The sequence below is a fragment of the Phaseolus vulgaris genome, chromosome 5 (genome assembly GCF_051622355.1).
Source record: "Phaseolus vulgaris cultivar YP4 chromosome 5, ASM5162235v1, whole genome shotgun sequence".
In the NCBI taxonomy this organism is placed as follows: domain Eukaryota; kingdom Viridiplantae; phylum Streptophyta; class Magnoliopsida; order Fabales; family Fabaceae; genus Phaseolus; species Phaseolus vulgaris.
The window spans coordinates 35,359,927-35,383,384 of NC_143502.1; the positions used below are offsets into that span (position 1 = coordinate 35,359,927).

Sequence of the window (23,458 nt, forward strand, 5' to 3'; positions counted from 1 at the left end):
TGTATATTTATTATTATTATGTATATATAGTAAAACTGTTGAATTGTATACTTATTAATAAAAACTACATAAACTATTTTTTTAATTAATTTATCGTTTGTGTAAGAAAGTTATATTAGACCACAAAAATTAACCTCTATCAAATGCGTATTTTAAGTTGATAAAGTTTGTTAAGTTTGTTTTGTTTAATTTTTGGGCTTGTTGTTCTTTGTACTTTTTTGACCGATATGTTTGACCTGCTCTTTTACTGCCTTTCTTTCTTTATATATATGCATTCATGTAGTTACCAAATACTAACATAATCAAATTCAATTCAATTCTCTTTCTTATCTCAATCATTATTTTCTTTCCCTTTCGATTAAGGTTCAGTTCTTCCCCTTTTTTTTTCCTTCTCTGTTTACGGATAGAATTCCACAACTACTTGCCTTTGCGATTGAAAAAGGTTATTCACGCGGTTCTTCATTATTCCTCGCACATGACTCTTCATCATCCATCATAGCAACTGTACTATAAGTATGATTTATAAAAAATAAAAAATTCAATCGTCCAAATTTAATTCATTGAAATAAGTTTTTTTATAAATTTTATGCTTAAACATAATGAAACACGTCAAATAATCTATAGCAAAATTAAAAGTCACTTTCAAATTCTTACCAATTTTTTAAATTTTTTATTATGTATTCTATGATTGATGTACCTAGGTCGAATAAATTTTATTTTCTTTCGTCCGTAAGTACACGGGAATTTGGACTCTTCTGAGTTCTTAGTTAACTTCTAGTTCATAATAATAATAATAATTATTATTATTATTATTATTATTATTATTATTATTATTATTATTTAAATTAAAAATAGTAAGGTTATAATAAATAATTATATATTAAAGAAAACAGTAATAAATATCATCCTAAATGAATCATAAAATATATTAACTCCAGTAGAGTAATAAAATAAATTAACTCCCCCGTGAAATACTTTTTCTCTCTTCTCTCTTTTTGATCTATGGACAGGACTTATCCGGGTTTCCTCTGACAGTCCTTCAATTTTGATAGTGCTGCCAACAATGGAACAAGTAAGAGACTTAGTGCATGTCTAGTTTGACATCCAACACAATTAAATGAAACATCTTTTGTAAATTCAAAACAGCATAAAGAAAAAGGTCATCGAGAAGTGTTTGGGTTCATCCAAGGCCTATGCTGCTATGCGTGCTACCGGATGGTCAAAAAATCGACTAGCCGACAAATGCTACAGCTAAACACGTAATTAGATGTGAATAAACCAGATTAAGTGCAAAGTATAGTTAAGGTGCAATTGGGTCTTCAACTGGACTTAAAAGCAGGCCCATAACAACCAGAGTCTATCCAGAGCAGTATAAATAGCAGGAGAGGCACAACACCCAAGGTAACTATTCACTCCCTACTCCTCTGATACCTAACTCTCGAACTGACTTGATCGTCGGAGTGTCTTCGCAGGCACACCCCCCATCGTGTTCAGATCAAAGGAGATCCAGCCGAGAGAAGCCTAATTGAGAGACCAGAAAGTCGAGAAGATTGCAACAAGAAGAAGTGTTCTACAGGGTTCTAGCTTTGTAGGAACATTTTGGCGCCCACCGTGGGGCTGAAAGGAAACCCCACGAAATATCCGCATGGTAACTACGAGGAACATGACGGGCAACGACAGAAATGCGCATGAAGAAACCCGGATCCTATGGCACTAATCCTAAAAATACAAAAGGAGATGGAGATGTTGAAAAAGAAAAGCAAGGAAGAGATAACAGGAATAAAGCGAAGGGGGGAGGAGGAGATGGAAGCTTTGAGAAAGGAGAATGTCCTAATGAAAGAAAGGTTCGCTGAGAGATCGGACATCCCGAAAGCAGTGGATGACATCCCCCCGGACAAAAACACGGATACAAATATACATGAGATCGGGAGTTCATATCAAGAAAATACCAGGCCGACCTTAGCTAATGCTTTAGGCACGGCTCCTCGAAGAACCCCCTTTGTTGAAGCCATCCTGGAGGTGCCTCTGCCGGGAACTTGGAATAATCCAACGTTGGATAAGTATGATGGAACCACAGACTCGAATGAACATGTAAACGCGTACCTGACGCAAGTTAGCCTGCACACAGCAAAACACGCGCTATGGTATTGAATTTTTCCCACCTCTCTTAAAGGAGCAGCCTTAAGTTGGTTTACTCAACTACCAGCTCAGTCCATAGACTGTTTTGACACACTCGCAATGAGGTTCAAAGCTCAATTCACTACTAGTCGACCACACCACCTCACTTCGATCGCCCTAGTGAATATTCGTTAAGAAAAGGCTTAGTCCTTGAGAGCCTTTATGGATAGATTCGGCAAGACAGCTTTGGACATACAGAACCTAAGTCCCGAAGTAGCGATGCACCATATGCTGACCGCATTAAAGCCGGGACCGTTTTCAGATAGCTTATGCATGCAGCCGACCACGACATTGAATGAGTTGCGCTAAAGGGCCACCAAATACATGCATATGGAGGAATTGAAAGAATTCTGAAACAAGGCTCGGACACCTGATGAACCCGAAAGGAGGGGCGATAGAGGCAGACCAACACAATTCGGGAAGCCTAGAGAATTTCCCAAAGGGCCACGTTTTACCCATTACACCCCTTGACGACCGAAAGGTCGAGAGTCGTGGAAAAAGCCCTTAGTGCCGATCTTCTTAAAGCACCAAGCAAAACTCCCACCCCGCAGAGTGCGCATCAGACCAAGCATTGTCGGTACCACCGCAACTTTGGGCACACGACGGGAGATTGTTGGGCCCTGAAAGACAAGATTGAAGAACTCATACAAGCAGGTCATTTGCGACATTTCGTCCAAACAAGCTGGGAAGACGGAAAAATTGGAGCAGATGTCGGAAAGAAGCAAGAAGTACGGAGGAACACCTCGAAGAACGAGCGACGAGGCCGAGAAGGAAGAAACCGCCGACGAACCATGCCCGTACGAGGGCTAATAAACACGATTGGTGGAGGTTTCGCAAGGGGAGGTACGACATCATCCTTCCGAAAAAGGCACCTCCGAGCAGTCAGCTTTGTATACTCCATTAGCAGGAGTAATAGGAGAGACCTGCCGCTTATGCTTTTCACAAACGCAAACTTCAGAAACATAAACCCAAGACACAACGACCCCATGTGGTCACCATTGAAGTAGCCAACTTTGTAATCATGAAAACTTTGATAGACCAAGGGAGTTCTATGGACATATTGTATTGGAAAACCTTCAAGAAAATGGGCATATCAGATGACGACATCGTCCAATACGATGAGCAAATTATTGGTTTTGCGGGACAGATGGTCAACACCAGAGGATACATTCACTTAGACACCAAATTTGGAGAAGGAAACAGAGACTGTCGAACAATCAAGATCAGATACCTGTTAGTCGATGCGAAAACGTCTTACAATATCCTGATCAAATGATCCTCCCTCAACAAATTAGGGGTTATAGTCTCGACACCTCACCTCACCCTTCATGCCAATCAAAAAACTGCAAGAGAATGTTACGCTGCAAGTTTAAAGATCCTTCCGCCGCCAACACCTACCCAGAGGGTCGAGGTTCATCATATAATCCTAGGTGATGACTTGGATCCCAGACCAAATGACAAACCTTAGGTGGAGCCAAAGGAAGAGGTGGTGCTATGTCAAGTGGGTTGGGAATGGCAGAATACGCGATTGGGATCAACCTTGGGAGCGGAGGAAAAGAGCATCATCGCAATTGTTCTATTCAATAACACAGACTTATTCACATGGTCAGCGACCGACATGTCGGGTATAGACCCAAGAATAATTTGTCTCAAGTTATCGATCTGTAAGGAAGCTAGACCAATAGCCCAAAAGAAGAGATGGTTGGAGAGAAGGGACGTATAGCCGAGGAGGAAATCCGAAAACTTCTAGACGTTGGTTTTATCCGGGAAATGCATTACACTACGTGGCTAGCAAATATAGTCTTGTTGCAAAAGAATAACGGAAAATGGGGGATGTGCACCAATTATACTCATTTTAATAGAGTCTGCCCTAAGGATGCATACCCACTACCAATCATTAACCGACTGGTAGACGGGGCAGCCGGCCATAAAGTGTTGTGTTTTCTTTATGCATACTCTGGATACAACCAAATACGCATGAATCCAATGGACCGAGAAAAGACAGCTTTCATTACCGACAAAGTCAACTTCTGTTACGAAGTCATGCCTTTCGGACTAAAGAATGTCGAAGCAACCTATCAAAGGTTGATGGACCGAATGTTCCGTGAGCAGATTGGAAAAACTATGGAAGTATATGTTGATGACATAATCGTAAAATCCGATAGCGTTGAGCAACATGCGAATGACCTAGCCGAGGTCTTCTAGCAGATAAGGAAGTATGACATGAGTCTTAACCCAGAGAAATGCGTGTTCATAGTGGAAGGGGGAAAGTTCCTTTGCTTTATGTTGCCAAGCCGAGGAATCGAGGCGAATCCTGACAAGTGTCAAGCCTTGGAAACTATGAGAAGTCTGGATAACCTGAAAGTGGTCCGGCGGCTGGTAGGGAGGTTGACATCATTGTCCAGGTTCATGCCCAGATTAGCGGATAAAATCATACCAATTTTGAAGCTAATGAAAAAAGCAGAGAGGTTCACATGGAACGAAAGTTGCGAAGAAGCTTTCGAAACCGTAAAGCGAACATTAGCACAACCACCCATTCTGAGCAAACCCACCCATGGGATGCCTTTGTTGCTCTACTTGGCCGCCTCACCGGAAGCCGTAACTGTCGTCATTGTACAAGGCAAAACAGAGCAAAAACCGATCTACTTCGTAAGTCTAGTGCTACAGGATGCCGAAACCAAATATCTACGTAGCTCTAGCTCTCGTTCATCCCTCCAGAAGACTCCGACACTATTTTCAAAGCCATGAGATCACAGTACGAACTGACTTCCCAATCAATAAGATATTACAGAGACCCAAGTTGGCTGGAAGGATGATTGGTTGGTCATTCGAATTATCCGAGTTCAGCATCAAGTATGAACAACAAGGGTCTATCAAGTCTCAATGCTTAGCAGACTTCACATCAGAGTTGCAACAATGCTGAGAACCCGAAATCACATGGACACTACATGTCGATGGCTTTTCGAGTAAGAAAGGAGGAGAAGCCAAAATCGTTCTAGAAGGACCGGAGAACATACAAATTGAGCAGTCTCTGTGTTTCGGGTTCCAAACATCCAACAATCAAGCAGAATATGAAGCACTCATAGTCGGATTATTGTTAACTAAGGACGTGGGAGCCCGAAAAGTAGAATGTAAGACAGATTCACAGCTTATGGTCGGACACATTAATGGAGACTACCAAATTAAAGATCCCCTGCTCCTGAAGTACTATCACAAAGTTGTTAACATCATTAGCCAATTTCAAAGTGTCGTCTTAAGACACGTGAAACGACAAGACAACCTCAGGGCCGACACCCTGTCAAAACTGGCTACCGCTAAGCCGAAAGGCCGACATGCCATCATCATCCAGCAAACCTTATCAACTCTGTCAGAGAATGCATGGTAACGGAGCAAAGAGAGGAAGATTGGGTATCCGACATGAATAAAGTAGTCAAAGACCGAGAAGAAGGGAAAGAAGTCATGACTTATCTCTCGCAAAAAAAGCTTCCCGTTTTGTCATAATAGGAGAAGATTTATATAAAAGGGGGTTCTCTACCCCACTACTCAAGTGTGTTTCGAAAGTACAGGCAGAATACGTTTTGCAAGAATTGCATTAGGGAGCATGCGACTTACATTCTGGAGCACGAACGATAGCAACCAGAGTCCTGAGGGTCGGATACTATTGGTCGACACTAAGAACTGATTGCGCTGATTTTGTGAAGAAATGCGTAAGTTGCCAAGAGCACGCTCCACTAATCCACCTTCACCCTCACAATCTCCAAAGCATTAACTCTTCCTGGTCGTTTGCTCTATGGGGAATGGATATAGTGGGCCCCTTCCCGCCAACAATAGGACAAAGAAAGTTCTTGTTGGTAGCAGTCGATTATTTTACAAAGTGGATAGAAGCAGAACCTCTCACGAGCATCACGGCTCGACAAGTCTAGAGTTTTGTATGGAAATACATCGTTTGCAGGTTTGGAATTCCACACACCATCATCACGGATAATGGAAGGCAGTTCATAGATCAAAAATTGGCCGAATTTTACGAAAGCTTAGGCATTCAACACAAAACAAGCTCCGTGGAACACCCGCAAACTGACGGCCAAGCTGAGTCTGCCAACAAAATTATCTTGAATGAATTAAAGAAAAGACTCGACAGTGCCAAAGGTAAGTGGGTATAAGAGCTCATAGAAGTTTTCTGGGCCTATTGGTGTACCCCCCATTCGACAACAGGGTAAACCCCATACAATCTCACTTACGGCACAGACGCCATGCTGCCATTAGAAGTTGGAGAGCCGACAATTCGAAGGGGATTCTACTCCATGAGGAATGCTTGAGAACAGAGTTGGACCTACTCCATGAGTCGCGTAACAAGGCCAAGATAAGAGAAACAGCTTGTAAACAAAGAACTGCAAGAAGATACAATTCCAAAACTAAACCTATAGCATTCTAGGAAGGTGATTTGGTCTTGAGGATAAAAGGAGAAGATCGCAAGATCCCAGCGGAAGGAAAATTCAATGCAAATTGGGAAGTCCAATTCAAAGTCAAAGAAAACCTTTAGAACGGTGCGTATCGCTTAGCACAGTTGAATGGTTGTGAGGTTCCTAGGACGTGGAACGCCAGTCATTTGAAAATGTATTTTAGTTTATATGTATCATTGGTGTACTCTTTCCTACCTTCAATCTTTATTCCCAATGGTTTTTTTATTGAAGAAGGTTTTAACGAGGCACCACATTTAATGAAATCAGACTTACTAGCAATATATGAATCCCTGCAAAAGAAAACCTCTCGGCCAAGGAAGAATTCACCAAAGTGAATCCTTGCCGAGAGTACGATAGAAAACCTCTCGGCCAAGGAAGAATTCACCAAAGTGAATCCCTGCCGAGAGAACGATAGAAAACCTCTCGGCTAAGGAAGAATTCACTAAGTGAATCCCTGTCAAGAATATGATAGAAAACCTCTCGGCCAAGGAAGAATTCACCAAAGTGAATCCTTGTCGAGAGCACGATAGAAAACCTCTCGGCCAAGGAAGAATTCACCAATGTGAATCCCTGTCGAGAGAACGATAGAAAACCTCTCGGCTAAGGAAGAATTCACTATAGTGAACCCTTGCCGATGGTATCATAGAAAATCTCTCGGCTCAAACACAGCCAAAAGAAATTAGAAAAATATAAGCAACAATAAACATGTGTACGCTACCAAGAGATCAAGAGAGAAAAAGGGCAAAAAGTAATACTAAAAATTAAAATAACTTGTCATTTAATTGTATCCAAAAGAATCGGCAAGCCATATTGTCTACACAAAAAAGGGGTCACATGTTTACCAAACCAAAAAGTCAATCACATGACCCATACATAAAGAACAGACCTAGTTATCAGACTCTATGTGCTCAACCTCAGAAACTTTATGGGGAGCCGAGACCTCCACTTAAGTAAAGCTTGGAATCTGGTCTATCGGCATGAGCTGACCATCATAGAAGTCCTTGTCAACATCAAATTTCCCTTCGTCCAAGGAACATTGTAGAAGAAAGTCGCTTGTTGGAGAGCCTTCTTGAAGCCAAGCTCGTGTTCTTCCATAATGCTATCTTTGGCCACCTTTAGCTCCTTCAGCGGCTTATCTATCTTCTCTTTGGACCTATGGTTGGTCAAGGCCATATCCGAGAGACTCTCCTTCAGACCTCGGATCTCTTCATCCGCCTTTTCGGCAACCTCTCTCCCTGTCTTCTAAGCCAACTCACACCTTTCTTTCCATTTCTTCATCTCGGCCTCCAGACCTTGATTTCGAGCCGAGAGGTTGGCGTTCTCGGTCAGTGCTGACTACAACTTGGCAATCGACTCGCCCAACTTGACTCGGAGACCCTCCGCTTCGACAGCATTCTTGTCCCTTTTCATTAAGTCTGATGTCATCCGTTTGCCGAGAACTAGAGTCCTGGAACAACTCCAGAAATGCGTCGTGCATTTGGGAAGGACGCACTGAGAGGTACGCATCTTGTTGATAGGGGTTCAGCTTGACAGTGACCTTATCAGCCACCTTAAGCTCATGACCAAGGAAATCGGGGTCACTTGAACTCGAACCACCGGCCACTCGGCCTCTTTTGGGAGACTTCCCCGAGGAAGAACGTTCCCCGTGACGCCGAGAGGATTTGCCACAGCCTTTCCCATAATCCTTCTTCCTCTTCTTTGGGTTAGTAGGAGGACAATTGGTCTCAACAGCAGGCACCGTAGTGAGAGGAATAGTTACCTCTGCAATCGGCGTAGCAAACCCTCCCGACACTTCTCCTCCCTCGACCTTTCGTGCTTGCCTCTTCAAACGCAACTCTCGAAAATAATCCTTCTTCCCACCTAGCGGGACTAGACTTGCCATTATACCTACACAAAACGAAAGGATTCAGTCAATCATAGTCAGATAAGCATTAAGACGAGTAGAATCACATACCGTCAATATCTACACATCTATCAGACGATAAGTAAGCACGGACGAGAGATCGGGTTGGAATCTTGCGTGGAAGTTGGTCCAATACCGACAACACTTCTAGGTCTACATCGATCATCAAGGACCTTGGCCATACATTGATGCGTGTTGGATCCTTCGTCCAATAGAAAAGGAAACCTGGGAGTTTTGTCGTCAAAGAAAAACGGTCAACCTTCCTCCTCAACGACAACTTTAAAGAAACTACCTTTAAAGTTCTTATAAGAAGTCGTGTAAGGAGCAAAGAAGTTATTTTTCGCTTGACCAACCAAAGACACCCAACCTATTCGGTCACCCGGCCTCGTACCAAAGAAGTGTAAAAAAGACCTGGCAGTCGCCTTAACACTTAGCACCTCACACAACACCCTAAAAGCCTGGAGCGAAGCCCAACTATTCGGATGCAGTTGTGAATGTGCTACGTTTAAGATACGCAACACTTCCATGGTAAAAGCATCGAAAGGAAAACGGACATGGATATCCGAAATCAAACAAGAATAAAAGTAAAAGAAATCTTTGCGCTCTTTCCCCCTACCCAGACAAACGGTCTCGAACTCTCGACACTTACGGAGTGCGAAGGCACCGTTAGGCACACCTTCTAACACTATATCTACACTTTCCACAAAATCTTTGAGCATAAAAACCTTTGTGAACTCCGAAAAAACCTCAACGGACTTTCTCATTGACCCACACATACTCGGCTTCTCGAGTTTCTTCACCCTCATACCCACTCGACGAAGACATCACCGGTTCCATACGCTCTCGACTCAGAGGACCGGCTACATGAGAAGAACCCTCGACATTCTCGGCATCACTAGAAACGACATTTGTGGCCAATGGCCCCCTCTTACTCACACCCAGACATGGATAAAAATAATCTAGTAACCTAAAGAGAAGACATCGTTACCTCCGAAAGACTCTTCACCCGATAGGTCAAGATTGCAAGGATCAATCACTCGACTCTCGAGCTTTCGGAGCTAGTTCACAGATCACACAGGAAAAAATGCCACACTATCACCACTATTTATAGGCAAGGAAAATCCAGAATCTGAACCGTCACAGCTATTCCCCACCATTAGATCGACTCCCAATTAACGGTCCAGATCACGCAAGATTCCCCCCTACATTGTACTATGCATACACACCTTGAGTACAACGACCATCCCTCACTCACCCTCTCGGAATCATGGCTCACCACACGAAAGTCGCTGAGCTAGACACTCACATTAGCTACCGGCTATGCGACCTTATCGACCTCAGAAACCTTCCAAGGCAACACTACAAATTCATCAGACTCTACATTATGTTGACTACATTTGAGCTTGGGGGGCATATGTGCTACTGGATGGCCGAAAAACCGACTAGCCGACAAGTGTTACAGCCAAACACGTAATTAGACGTGAATAAACGAGATTAAACGCAAAGCATGGTTAAGGTGCAATTGGGCCTTCAACTAGACTTAAAAGCAGGCCCATAACAGCCAGAGCCCATCCAGAGCAGTATAAATAGCAGGAGAGGCACAACACCCAAGGTAACTATTCACTCCCTACTCCTCTGGTACCTAACTCTCGAACTGATTTGATCGTCGGAGTGTCTTCGCAGGCACATCCCCCATCATGTTCAGATCAAAGGAGATCCATCCGAGAGAAGCCTAACTGAAAGTCTGGAAAAACGAGAAGATTACAACAAGAAGAAGTGTTCTGTAGGATTCTAGCTTTGTAGGAACACTATGCATAATTATAATGGAAACATGACACTAATTATGAAACATCCAAGTAATTTTCACACAGCAAAAAGATTAAAGAAAATCAAGCATTAAGCCAATCCCAGATCCATGCGCAATAAAATGTCATATTTTAGAAATCTTATCAAGGTACAAGCGTGATGTTATATATTCATCCCTTATGGGTATCAATAATTCAGAAGGTCTGCACACAGCTCTTGTATTTATTTTTGCTACAATACTTTCCTAATCGAGTCTCGAGATGTGCTAGACACAAGCTATCAAGACCAAAATCCTTCGACACATCACCATCCATTGTCACATGGACGGTGTCAAAGGTATGTTTCTAAAATAGCAGTGTCAACCAAACGTTTTCCATTCTAAAACATAAAATAATATATACACATGCAAAACAGGCAATTAGTGCACAACACATGTTTGTTTGTTTGCAATATTTGGGGTCGATATTAATTGCTTCGTATCGGAGGAATATTTCTATAGCACCACCAGGAAGGAGCGGTGAGCCAGGTGTATGCCCATATATCTATATCACCATGGAAGCAAAAGGGCTCACTATCCTTCTTGCCAAGAGTGAAAATGCCCCACTTGTTTACATCGGTCCCGTTGAATATACCTTTTAAATGATCGTTGCAGAAGTAAATGTTGTTTCTAATTCCCACTCCAAGTTCCTTTGCAGAGAAGGATGTTGAGCAACATTTCCCCAAAAATAACATTTGATCCCCCAAATCCTCAACCTTCTTCCATGATAACTGACAAAAGTCCAATGCATATACCTCAAATTTTTGGGTCTCAAGCACCGTATCTTGGCAGGAACTAAAAAATCTACAAACAAGCAAAAGCTCCCCACAGGACTCCACAAGATATCTTAAAATTTTATTGGTCAGAAACAACATTCTACTTTCTACTAGTAACCTAAACACTCTATCTAGATGAAACCGTGCTTCTATCTTGGAAAATGTTCCAAAATCATCATTACCGTTTTTAATACTGGAGTAGATACTTTGAACATCAATTTGCCATATATTAAATCCATCTGCCAGGAGATAAAAACTTCCATTACAAAATACAGCATCCTCAAATGGCTCACCTGTTAATTTACTGTGTTTACACCATGAATTTGCTCTTGTGACCCAAAAGGCCAACTCACGGCATTGGCTGTGTAGAAGCATGCAAACAAAGTTATTCTCAGAAGGAAGCCCGGAGGACACCATCTTGTGATAAAAGTTCCATACTGAAGGGAGACTAATTTGGCTTCCTGAAAACGGATTCAACAAGTTAACTTCAAGATAGAAATTGTCTAGCTCTTTTACCATAAACAACCAACCACGAAATGATCCCCAACAATACTTTCCACAAGCCTCTGCTAACTCCAGCTCCCAAACACGATTCTCCAATATACTGATACAAGTCCTAGTCTCTTTGTTCTTCTGACGTGACGCCAAGAGACAAGGAAATCCATGTCTTTGCCAACTAGGAAGTTCTTCTCCAAGAATAGCATTCCAACTCATACAAACTTTGCTGATCGATAAGCAATTAATAAAGGTCAATTTTTCAGCAATCATCTCAAGTATTTCACGAGGGAGACTAGACCAATCTGCACAGTATTTCTTTTCCAGTTTACTTATTCTTTTATGTATTTTTTTACTGTATTTGGCACAAAATCTTCTCCTGATAGTTTCCAACAACAATATAGGGATACTTGAGAAATATTCATAGTATTTCTTTGTTTTTGTGATGATAGCTTCCAACAGTAACGAGCGCATCCTGCTTGATGTTTATGATTGAATGAGACATCAAATATACACCGAAAAGATTAATAACAGACTAGTCAGCTGATAGGTGCATAGCTCCAACCACGAACGCAACACCATTCGGGCCCAATCACCTCAATAAAACTAAAAACTCTCTTTGTCCTAGAAAATAAGGGCACATTTCCTAAATATCATGTTAAATCTCATTTATTTGTTAAATCTGATTTATTTTTCGACTAAAAAGACCTAAATATTACTTTTTAAGGTTCAAAATTACAGTGATAAACATGTAAAATGCAGAAAATTGTATAGAACACAAAAAAGGAGGGAAATTAAACAATCCAGGCCAAGCCAATGCAAAGTCCAACCATAATACATAATAGTAAATTCCATGGTGCATTCACTCTAATGCGCCACAAATTGCATATAGAAGAGGAACTATAATTTCCTAGGTGACTTTGGCATAGGATTCATGGAAACCTACTCACCACTTGTTAAGCATGAAAAATAATCCATCTAGTGTTTGCCTATGTACAGGGGTTTTTGTACTCTGTATTCTGTTTTCTATTGTATTTTCGTATTCTGTTTTATTATGTATTTTGTATTCTATATAAACCTTTTGGTGGTATATTTCAATATACAGTTTTTGCTTATAAAATTTACTATCTTTGTTTCATCTCTCTTCTTCTCCTTATATGGTATCAAGAGCAAAAAAAAATCAGCCATGATTTCCGCTACTTCTTCTACATCTTCCACCACCAGTCCTTCATCTTCCTCTTTTCCCATGGGATCTCTTCTCCCACATCAGTTCACTATCCCAATCACTCTAAAGTTGGATAATGACAATTTTCTTCTTTGAGAACGGCAGGTTCTAACTACAGGTAGGGTCCCCTGATCGGTACCTACCGTCCACTGCTGGTCAATCTCCACAACCTAATGATGTCTATCTTCACTATATACACCAAAACCACCTCATTGTTCCCTGGCTTCTTGCGTCAATGGCGTCCACCATTCTCACAAAGATGGTTGGCCTCGAGAAATCAATTGACATTGGAAACGCCTATGCACTTCATACACGTCTCATACCAAGGCAACAATCTAGAAATTGAAGCTTCTTCTTAAAACCACAAAAAATAATAAGTTTGTATCCACTTATCTTCTGGATATAAAGAAAACTGTAGATACCTTGGCAGCGATTGGTGTAGCAATCTCCACTGAGGAACACATCGAAATGATTCTTGATGACCTCTCCGATGAGTATGATGGTTTCATTACATCAATTATCTCACGAACATATCCATATAGTGTTGATTATCTTGAAGTTTTGCTGCTTGCTCGAGAAGAGCATTTTGAAAAGCACAAAACTCAGTCTTCTTTTCTCCATGCCAATACTGTTTCTAGAAATGTAACTATTACAAATCTTGCAAATGCTCGTTCTAGGTTTAATCCCAATTCTTCTCATGGTGGTCGTGTGCCTTCAAGAAATCATGGATCCCGTTCAAATCATTTTACCAATGCTTGTATTCCCAACAACAGTGCTCCAACCTCGAATATGCCTTGGCACACCGTCAAACATCCATGCCAGATTTGTGGCAAACTTGGCCATACAACGCTTCGTTGTTGGCACAAGAATGGTCAATCTGAACAAAATTCCTTTAGTGCTAACATGTCTCAATTTCCCTCTCACCCAGATGAACAATCCTCAATTCTTGGAGCACCATCCACCATAATTGATCCGCTGTGGTATCCTGATAGTGGGGCATCCCATCATATCTCAAATGATTCGGAAGTCTTATCAACAAATCAACCTATCACGGAACAGATCAAGTTCGAATACGTAATGGTACAAGTATGCGCATTACACATATTGGTACTGCTAAATACACTCCATCGCACACTGATACGGAATTTATCTTAAGAAATCTTCTTCATGTTCCTCACATCACAAAGAATTTACTTAGTGTATCTCAGTTTGCCAAAGATAATAATGTCTACTTTGAATTCTTTCCTAACGATTGCTATGTGAAACATCAGGTAACCAAACAGACTCTGCTTCACGAAACTGTTAAAGATGGCATCTATGTTTTTCCTGAGCCTATTTTTTCTGTTTCTGCTAATGCAAACAGTACTGTGCTTAAACCTGGAAATTCTGCTATACAGCTTTGGCATGTTAGACTAGGCCACTATAATTACAATACAGTCAAAACAGTATTACAAAACAGTGATATTCAATTTAATGGTTGCAAACAGTTTTGTGATGCATGTGTGTTTGGCAAAGCTACTCAATTACCTTTTAAAGATTCAACCACTGCTTATAATTCTCCTTTACAATTAATCTATATTGATATTTGGGGTCCTGCACCCATTCTTTCTTCCACTGGAGCACGTTATTATATCTCTTTTCTTGATGCTTTTTCTAAGTATACGTGGTTGTATATCTTACATAGTAAATCTCAGGCTTTATCTACTTTTAAACAGTTTAAATCTTTAGTAGAAAATCAAATTGGTAAGCGTTTACAAGCTATACAAACTGACAATGCTAAAGAATTTTTATGTTTTAAAACTTTCTTGCATGAGCATGGTATTCATCATAGACTAACATGTGCTTACACACATGAACAAAATGGTGCAATAGAACGTAAACATAGACATGTGATTGATATTGGTTTAACCATTCTTGTTGTTGCTTCTTTACCTTTAAAATTCAGTGTTGAAGCATTTCATGTTGTTGTTCATATTATTCATATTCTTTCTACCTCTGTTTTTTACAACAATAATTCATATGAAACTTTATTTGGCATTAAACCTGATTATGCTCACTTAAAACATTTTGGTTGTGCATGTTATCCTCTATTACATCCATATAATAAGAATAAGTTCAATTTTCGCTCTACATGTTGCGTTTTTCTTGGGTATAGTCTACAGAATAAAAGATATATTTGTTTGTCTAATACTGGGAAACTATATGTATCTCACCATGTTGTTTTTAAAGAAAAATATTTCCTTACTCTCTTTCTAAGTATAACTTCCATGTCTCTTTTGATTCTATGGATCTTTTTTCTAATACTCCTTCTATTCTTATGCTCTTACCTGCTCCCTCTCATAACGCTTTACCTATTCTAGCACATGTTTCACACACTACACCATTTATATCCTCGAAAACGGTTTTTCCTTCTTCTGATATTAATGAGGTTTCCACTGATCCTCCTATAATCGACAATGCTCATCCTATGATAACTAGATCCAAAGCTGGAGTGTTTAAACCCAAGACTTATACTGCTACTGTCTCTTATGATCATGAATTGATCTCTCTTAAAGCTGCCTTATCCTCCTTAACTTGGTTACAAGCTATGCAAGATGAATATCAAGCTCTTCTTAAAAATAAAACATGGAGTCTCACTTCTTTGCCCTCTAGTGCTAAAGCTATGGGTTGCAAATGGATTTTCAAAAAACAAGTTCAAAGCGGATGGAACTTTTTAAAGGCATAAAGTGCAGTTAGTGGCCAAAGGATTCACACAATCTCCAGTTTAGACTATAATGAAACTTTTAGCCCTATTGTCAAACCTATTACTATTCGGGATGTGTTATCTCATGCCATTAAATCTCTTATTTCTAATTTAAGTTCCATATTTGCTCTTAAGGATCTCAATCCACTGCAATATTTTCTTGGCATTGAAGTTTGAAAGGTTGTTGATGGAAGTCTTCACCTCTCTCAGACTAAATATATAAATGATCTTTTGCGGCATACTGATATGACCACTGCAAAAGCTCAAAAAACTCCTATGTTGTCTTCTCTTTGTCTTCAACAGGATGGCTCCACTGCTGTTTCGGATACTACTCTATATCGATCTGTGGTTGGAACTGTACAATATATTTTCATCACTTGGCCTGATTTATCTTATGTTGTGAACAAAGCGTGCCAGTTCATGCATAATCCACAAGATCATCATTGGAAAGCAATCAAAAGAATTCTTTGCTACCTTGTTGGTACCACCAATCATTGGCTTCTTATCAAACGAAATTCTCATTCATCCATCCTTGGTTTGGCTGATGTTAATTGGGGCACAGTTCTGGATGATAGAAAATCAACGACAGAGTATGCTGTTTTTCTTTGTTCAAACATTGTATCATGGAGTTCTCATAAACAAAAAGTTGTGTCACGAAGCAGTATAGAAGCATTGTTGCGGTTTTAGCAGATATTATATAGCTTATATCTTTATTCAATGAGCTACACATTCACCCTTCCTTGCCTAAAATTTATTCTGATAATTTGGGAGTGGTTCTTTTAAGTGTTAACCCAGTTATACACTCAAGGACCAAACACTTTCAACTGGATTTTTGCCTATTGTACAGGATTTTTGTACTTTCTGTTTTCTGTTGTATTTTCGTATTATGTTTTATTTTGTATTTTGTATATTCAATATACAGTTTTTCTTATAAACTTTTCTATCTTTGTTTCTCTCTTTGCTTATACACTTGCATCATTACGCTAAGTTGCAGAGAGAAAAGTACATGTTGCAATCTACACAGTAACACTATCCTCCTCATTCTCTGCTAACGTTGAATCAACAAATCAAGAACCCAAAGGATTTTCGAAAAAATAATACAATTCTCTTTTTAAAGATTGATAATAATATGAAACACACATTAACTTAGGAATCAACCAGGTTATTCACAACCTAGGAATAGTCATATGGCTAAAACCCCATCAAATAATAGAGTAAAAATACACATAACTTAGTTATCCAACCCCTGACAAAATAAAAATATAAAATTCACAATGAGAGCTCTAGATACAGACACAAGTGAGAGGGAAGACCAAACCCATGAAAAAGTTGAATGATCACTAACCTGGCACAGCAAGTTCACACGATGCTCCTCTTTAACCAGGTAAAAGTGGTGAACCAGAAAGACAAGTTGGAAATACGAGGAAGCTGAACCAACTGATATTAGTATATTAAAATAAAAATAAGCTGGGCTTAATTCAAACAAAACCCACATTTAGGTCAGGCCCAAATTCATTTAATCAATCATTTAGTGTCCGTTTGGCTAACTAATTCCCACTTTTTATTAGTAAAATTTGTACTTCAGATTAAATACATGTTTTAATTATATTAAAATATTCAAAAAAAAATTGTTTAACTTTAGACCAATTTTTTTGCTATAATTTATAGTTCTTCTCTTTCTTTATCAAAACATAAAATAAGGAAAGAGTTTGTGCACTGAAGGTGTAAAGAAAACTTATGCTGAAATCACACACTATTATGTATAACACTAAAAAAAAAAAGTTTTAATGGAGGTTATTTAGCAGAGGTTAATATAACCTTAGGAATTGATTTAACTAATGGAGGTTTTTTTCTAAAACCTCAACAAAATAATGGAGGTTTTTTAACCTTAGTTAAATTCCAAAGGTTTATTCTAAAGCCTCAACAAAATAACGGAGATTTTTTTAACCTTCGTTAATTTTCAAAGGTTTATTTTAAAACCTTCGCAAATTAACGAAAATTTTTTTAACCTTCGTTAATTTACAAAGGTTTATTTTAAAACCTCCACAAAGATAACGGAGGTTTTTTTAACCTTCATTAATTTCTAAAGTTTATTTTAAAACTTCCGTAAAATAAGAGAGATTTTTTTAATCTTAGTTAATATTTACAAAAATTTATTTTAAAAATTCTGCAAAATAAGTTTATTAAAATGAATTAATTATTTATTTATTTTATATAGATATTTTTCTTAAAAATTTACTATAAGAAAAACTAATATTTTTATCACTAAAAATATTATTTTAACAAAAATTATTTAGGAAAATATTAATATAATTCAAATATAAATTTAATAAATAAATATTTTTTAATTGTTAAATTACTAAGGTTTTTCGTACAAACCTCAGTAAAATATCTGAGATTTCTAAACCTCAGTAAAATATCTGAGATTTCTAAACCTCAGTAAAATACCTGAGGTTTTCTAAAACCTCCCTAAATATCCCTAAATAAATATAATTAATTTTTTTTATCTTCCTTATACACTTAGTTTTCCACCACATACTCACGACATTGCTAAGCCACACTTCCATAAAAAAAGCCACAAAACCCATTCTTCATTTGCTGCTCCAGAGAAGCTCTTTCCGCCTTTGCTCCACCACGGAATCGGTTCTTGGAGAAACTCTCAACCTTCTCATTTGATCTCATCTCCATCTTTGTCTTTTCACATTCTCGTTCTTTCTCCTCGTCGTTGACGCCAAGTCATAGCCGGAGCTTCTCCTCGCCGAAAATATCGCAACCTCCGTCGTCAATGCCGCTCTTGCGACCTCTTCCTCAACGCATTCTCCTGTGATCCCTCCCTCCGGTCAGCAGCTATCAGCGACCTCCGCGCCGCCCGCGAACATGACCCTGCCTGGTTCTCCGCTTCAGTTCTAGGTTTTATCTAATTCAGTTTAATTTCCATGCACATCATTATTCATTCAGAAATCATGTATGTGGTGTGGTACCTGACTTTTGTGTGGAAGTGTATGAAATTTATGGCATCTTATGCACTTTTTTATCCCTTCTTAACTACATAAGAAAATTACACCGGTTTTAACATGCCTTGTGAATGCCTGCATGCTTGGAAACCATTACCCCCTAAGTTTCAGAACCCTTCCAACATGTTTCAGCTCTTGAAAAGAAATTATGCTTTGGTTCATTGTGGTAACATGCCTTTGTTAATTTACAGATACGCTGAAAATAATGGTCTTTTATTGCAGTTCACAGCATATGTGTGCCTGTTCAGTTGTCATACGAAAAATTCTAACTGGTAGTTTGAGGGCAAAGTAGCAACTGGTATTAACTTTTCTATGATTTAGGCCATAATTCTTTTAAATTAAACAGGGAGAAGAGCATGGTTATGAAAAAGAGACTGGGTAGTTGCAACTGAAGCACTTATTTTTATATTTACAAGTTGGTGGAAATGGACCTTTTATTTTGGGATCTGCCTTGTTATTAAATAGCGATGGTCCAACATATTTGGGGTGCTTTAGTATTTTTAATTGCATCTATTTGCACATCATAATAGACTCATGAAGGATCAATGAAAGCGTGGTCACTAAAGAAATTTAATTCAACGTTCATAGTTTCTATAACAAATTGACATTGATTTCTTTTCAGATTCTGATTTGACAATAATGCATCATGTTTATGTACCTACTGCGGTACTTTGTTACACAGTTATTGTGGTGCTTTGCTTATAAGAAATTTAAATGTATAGCTGGATATGGACTATTCCTGAACCTAAAGGACTTGGAAGGACAACAGCTATGGAAGCTGAAAAATTGAATGTAGTTTCAGAGGATTGTAATTCAAGAATTGTAAGCATTTGTTACATTTCCTCCCTGCTTGATCAGTTTTAATAATTACGTGGTAGTTATCAAAGGCACTACATAGTTTCAATTAAATGTTTCGGCTATGATGTAAATCATCCTTTGAAATTCCCGTGTTTGTGTGCTTGTCTCCCTTAGTTGCAAGAGAAGGAAGTGAAACGTGAAACTAAAGGCATCTATAAACAGGCTTTCAAGACACAAAATGCCATACAGTAAGTTATACTTATCTTACCATTTGTAGTAATTTTATTTTGTTGTTGCTTTTATACTAAAAATGTGTAACTGCATGGAATGGAATGTAGAACCCTTGATAAGACAATTTCAAACTTGGAGTTGGAATTAGCAGCTGCAAAGGCAGCTCAGGAGTCTATACGAAGTGGTGCTCCAGTACCAGAAGATATCAAGATGAGTGAATCATCTGGTAGGAGTAGGTACCTAATGGTAGTAGGAATCAACACTGCTTTCAGCAACAGAAAAAGAAGAGACTCAATATATTGAATTAATTGTAACTTGAGCTTTTTGGTTTTTCCTTTCTTTCACCAGTGCCACATCAGGGGGTATCCTAGACAGAGCTATTGAAGCAGAAGATAAGAAGCATGGAGATTTTCTGAGACTGGTAATGGTCCTATTTGTCTTACTGCATTTTTGCCCCAATCTTCCTTCACTTATTTGGTCTCTACTTGAATAATCACTTGACAAAATAGCATGAATTCATTTATTTAGAGGTAAAATTAAAAGAAATGCAACAAATCTGAGTGCTTTGATTCTGCAGGATCATGTTGAAGGATACCTTGAATTGTCAGCAAAGACAAAGACCTACTTTGCTACTGCTGTTAACTTATGGGATGCTGACTTCTATATCAAAGTTGATGACGATGTTCATGTAAATATAGGTATTTAAGCTTTCTCAATTTCTCATAAACTAACCTTGCTTGAGGTGTTTGTGATTAATATTGTAGGATTCTTTAAACTGTTCCACATGGATTCTTGTTTTATACTATTCACTCCTTTTTCAGCAACACTAGGACAAACTCTAGTGAGACACCGATCAAAACAACGGGTGTACATTGGATGCATGAAATCTGGGCCAGTTCTTTCTCAAAAGTGAAGATCATTTTCTTTTATCCTTCTACTCTTTTTATGAAATGGTTGTAAACATGTACTCTTTTTATTTTAATTTTATCATGGTATCCAGAGCTTGAAAATTCATGTATCTCTTCTACTTTTTCTCAATTTTTCGTAGCTTCATAGTTTCTCTATGCCTTCTCCAACTTCTATAGCATCAACCACTCGGTTATCTTTTTGTATTTAATATTGGAGAAGCTATCTGCTGTAATTTTTTTTATTTAGAAACAAGTTGAACCAGTTTTCAAGGCATTTCTTTATTGTCTTTTTTTTTATTTTTTTTATATTGCTCAACCTTACCACTTCTATTAGCATTCCAATCCTGCACAATTTTACAATTCACAGAATTCATTCCTTAAGAATTTATCTCAGCTACAATCTTCTTTTCAGTTTTATACAAAAACAATATAATATTTTTAAGTTTTAGTTATAACTATTTTTGTTCAGTTATAATTAAAAGTTGTAAATGTTATAACAATTATAACTATTTATTGTACTAATTTACATAGAAAAGTCATTTCCTTAGTGCTTGCTAAACACTAATTTATCTTTGCTTAATCTTCATCCTAAGATATTGTTGAAGATAAAACTTGGTCCCAATTATTTCTTTTATTTATTGAAAAAAAAATACTTTAACAAACATAGATAAATAAATACAATAGATGTAAATAATTGTGGTTTAAAAAACACATGAATGCCTAAATGGTAAATGAATAAAAAAAACAAATTTCATAATTTTGAAACCTATGGTATATTTTAAGGAGGTTCTAAAACATTTTATGGACGTTTTGAAACCCATGGTATTTTACGGGGGTTTTGAAACCTATGGTATTTTATGGAGGTTTTGAAACCCATGGTATTTTACGGAGGTTTTGGAACCCATGGTATTTTACGGAGGTTTTGGAACCTATGGTATTTTACGAAGGTTTTGAAACCCATGGTATTTTACGGAGGTTTTGAAACTCATGGTATTTTGAAAGGCTTTTCCTGATGTTTAAAAAAAACCCTGGGGAACACATTCCCCAGAGATGATTTAGCGGGGGAAATTACAACCCTGGGTAAATGACTTAATGGAGGTTTTAACCCTGGATAATGTAAAAATAAACCTTCGTTAAAACCATTTTTTCTTGTAGTGTAATACGGTGTTTATTATGATTTTTAACAAATTACAAGGAGTATTTTAGAAAAAATTATTATGATTTTTAATTGATATAAAAATATTTACATTAATAATGTATACAAATTAAAGTCATTTAAAATTATTGATCTATAATCAATTACGACAATTTTTATTTATAATACTTTTTAAGAAAGAAAATAAGAAGAAAAATCAGATGAACTTATTAATTAAAATTAGTTTATATAGAAGTGAAAAAAATACAAAATTGTGTAAAAACTTTTACAAATTAATTTATGTATAAATTAATTTTATTCTTTGTAAAAATATTTTTTGAATGATAATTTAAAATATATTTATTTCTTATTTTTATTTTGTTAGAAATCATATAAAAAAAATCAACCTCTAAATTTATGTTAGTTGTCTGAAATTTAATAAGGATATCTCGAGCAAATTGCGTAAATTATAATAATTTTATTTATGTGTTCAATTTCTACATGAATAAAAATTATTAACTTCTAGTAAATCTTAAATCTTGAGTGCAAAAAAAAATTATACTTTAATATTAAAAATATTAAATAATAATTAATTTTAAACATAAAAAATAATTAATTATTATATAAACTAAGATATTATTGTATAAACTAAAAAAATTATTAATATATAAAATAGTTAATAGGTAAAATGTAATTAATGTTAAATATTAATTTAAAACTAATTTATAAATTTTTATTAATAATTAAAATTATTTTAAATATTAATATTTTTAATTTATAAAATAATATTTAACTTACACATGTTATGTATATATAGTAAAACTCTTGAATTGTATACTTATTAATAAAAACTACATAAACTTTTTTTTATTTATCAATTGTGTAAAAAAGTTATATTAGACAAAAAAAAATTAAGCTCTATTAAAAAAATATTTAATGTTTGTACGCTAGTCACAAGTCAAATTAATTGCGTACAAGTCAAACCATCTTATCAAAAATGCCTATTTTAAGTATGATTTATAAAAATAAAAAATTCAATCATAACAAAATTAATTCATTGAAATAAGTTTTTTTGATAGATTTTATGCTTAAACATCATGAAACACGTCAAATAATCTATAGAAAACTTTCAAACTCTTACCAATTTTTTATTATGTATTCTATAATTGATGTACCTAGGTCGAATAAATTTTATCTCCTTTCGTCCGAAAGTACATGGCTGGGATTTTGGACTCTTCTGAGTTCTTAGTTAACTTCTAGTTCATACACATTAAGCGTTATTGTTTTAGATTGAAGGATAGAGAATTACGTATTTTATTCAAATTTTAGTTGAATAAATATATCTAGAATAGTTAATGTCAACCTAACATTAGAAAAAAAAAATGTGATCTACATTATACATTAATACAATGAAAATTTATAAATATAAAAACTTACTATTGTTATTAAAATGTTAACATAATAAGAATTTATTACATAAAAAAATTTCTTTTCCACTACTACATTTTCGTGTTCTTCTTCTTCATTATGTCATTAATCCTTTTCATTTTTTTAGTCATTGCAATGCAACACCTTTCTCACCATGCAACAATATTTACCTTTTTTTATTTCTTCCTCTATGCATCATTTTCACTAATATGATTAAGATAAGTTTCTCTATTTAGTATTTATCTTCGTTTCTCTCATCCAAACTATTTTTCTCGATTCAACTCCCTCTGTCTACGCTGGGAAAAGGGCTGCCAGAGTAGA

At 37.0% G+C, this 23,458-nt stretch overlaps 2 protein-coding genes and 1 pseudogene across 6 annotated transcripts in view; 1 reads left to right on the forward strand and 2 right to left on the reverse strand.

Moving 5' to 3' along the window:
* Positions 1–900: 900 nt before the first annotated feature.
* LOC137835507 (DEAD-box ATP-dependent RNA helicase 1-like) overlaps positions 901–23,458 on the reverse strand; it is a 28,525-nt pseudogene continuing 5,967 nt past the window's right edge. Inside the window, exon 9 of the transcript XR_016521000.1 lies at positions 901–1,054. The product of XR_016521000.1 is annotated as a DEAD-box ATP-dependent RNA helicase 1-like (transcript). The remainder of the gene's footprint in view (positions 1,055–23,458) is intronic.
* Positions 10,287–17,000, reverse strand: LOC137835508 (putative F-box protein At4g22170). The gene has a single exon (XM_068644044.2). The coding sequence runs from the start codon at positions 12,127–12,129 to the stop codon at positions 10,813–10,815; it is 1,317 nt and encodes a 438-aa protein (XP_068500145.2). The 5' UTR covers positions 12,130–17,000; the 3' UTR covers positions 10,287–10,812.
* LOC137835696 (putative beta-1,3-galactosyltransferase 3) lies at positions 18,162–20,848 on the forward strand. 4 transcript variants are annotated; one of them, XR_016521078.1, is made up of 7 exons: positions 18,162–18,533; positions 19,360–19,459; positions 19,610–19,683; positions 19,774–19,892; positions 20,015–20,087; positions 20,244–20,364; positions 20,488–20,848. XR_016521078.1 is itself a non-coding variant. In XM_090302586.1 (7 exons), the coding sequence occupies exons 2-7, from the start codon at positions 19,409–19,411 to the stop codon at positions 20,577–20,579; spliced, it is 540 nt and encodes a 179-aa protein (XP_090158712.1). In that variant the 5' UTR covers positions 18,162–18,533; positions 19,360–19,408; the 3' UTR covers positions 20,580–20,848. The 4 variants fall into 4 exon arrangements, 2 of the variants coding, with proteins under 2 accessions (XP_090158712.1, XP_090158711.1); XM_090302586.1 differs by having other exon boundaries at positions 19,774–19,902; XR_016521077.1 differs by having other exon boundaries at positions 18,165–19,459.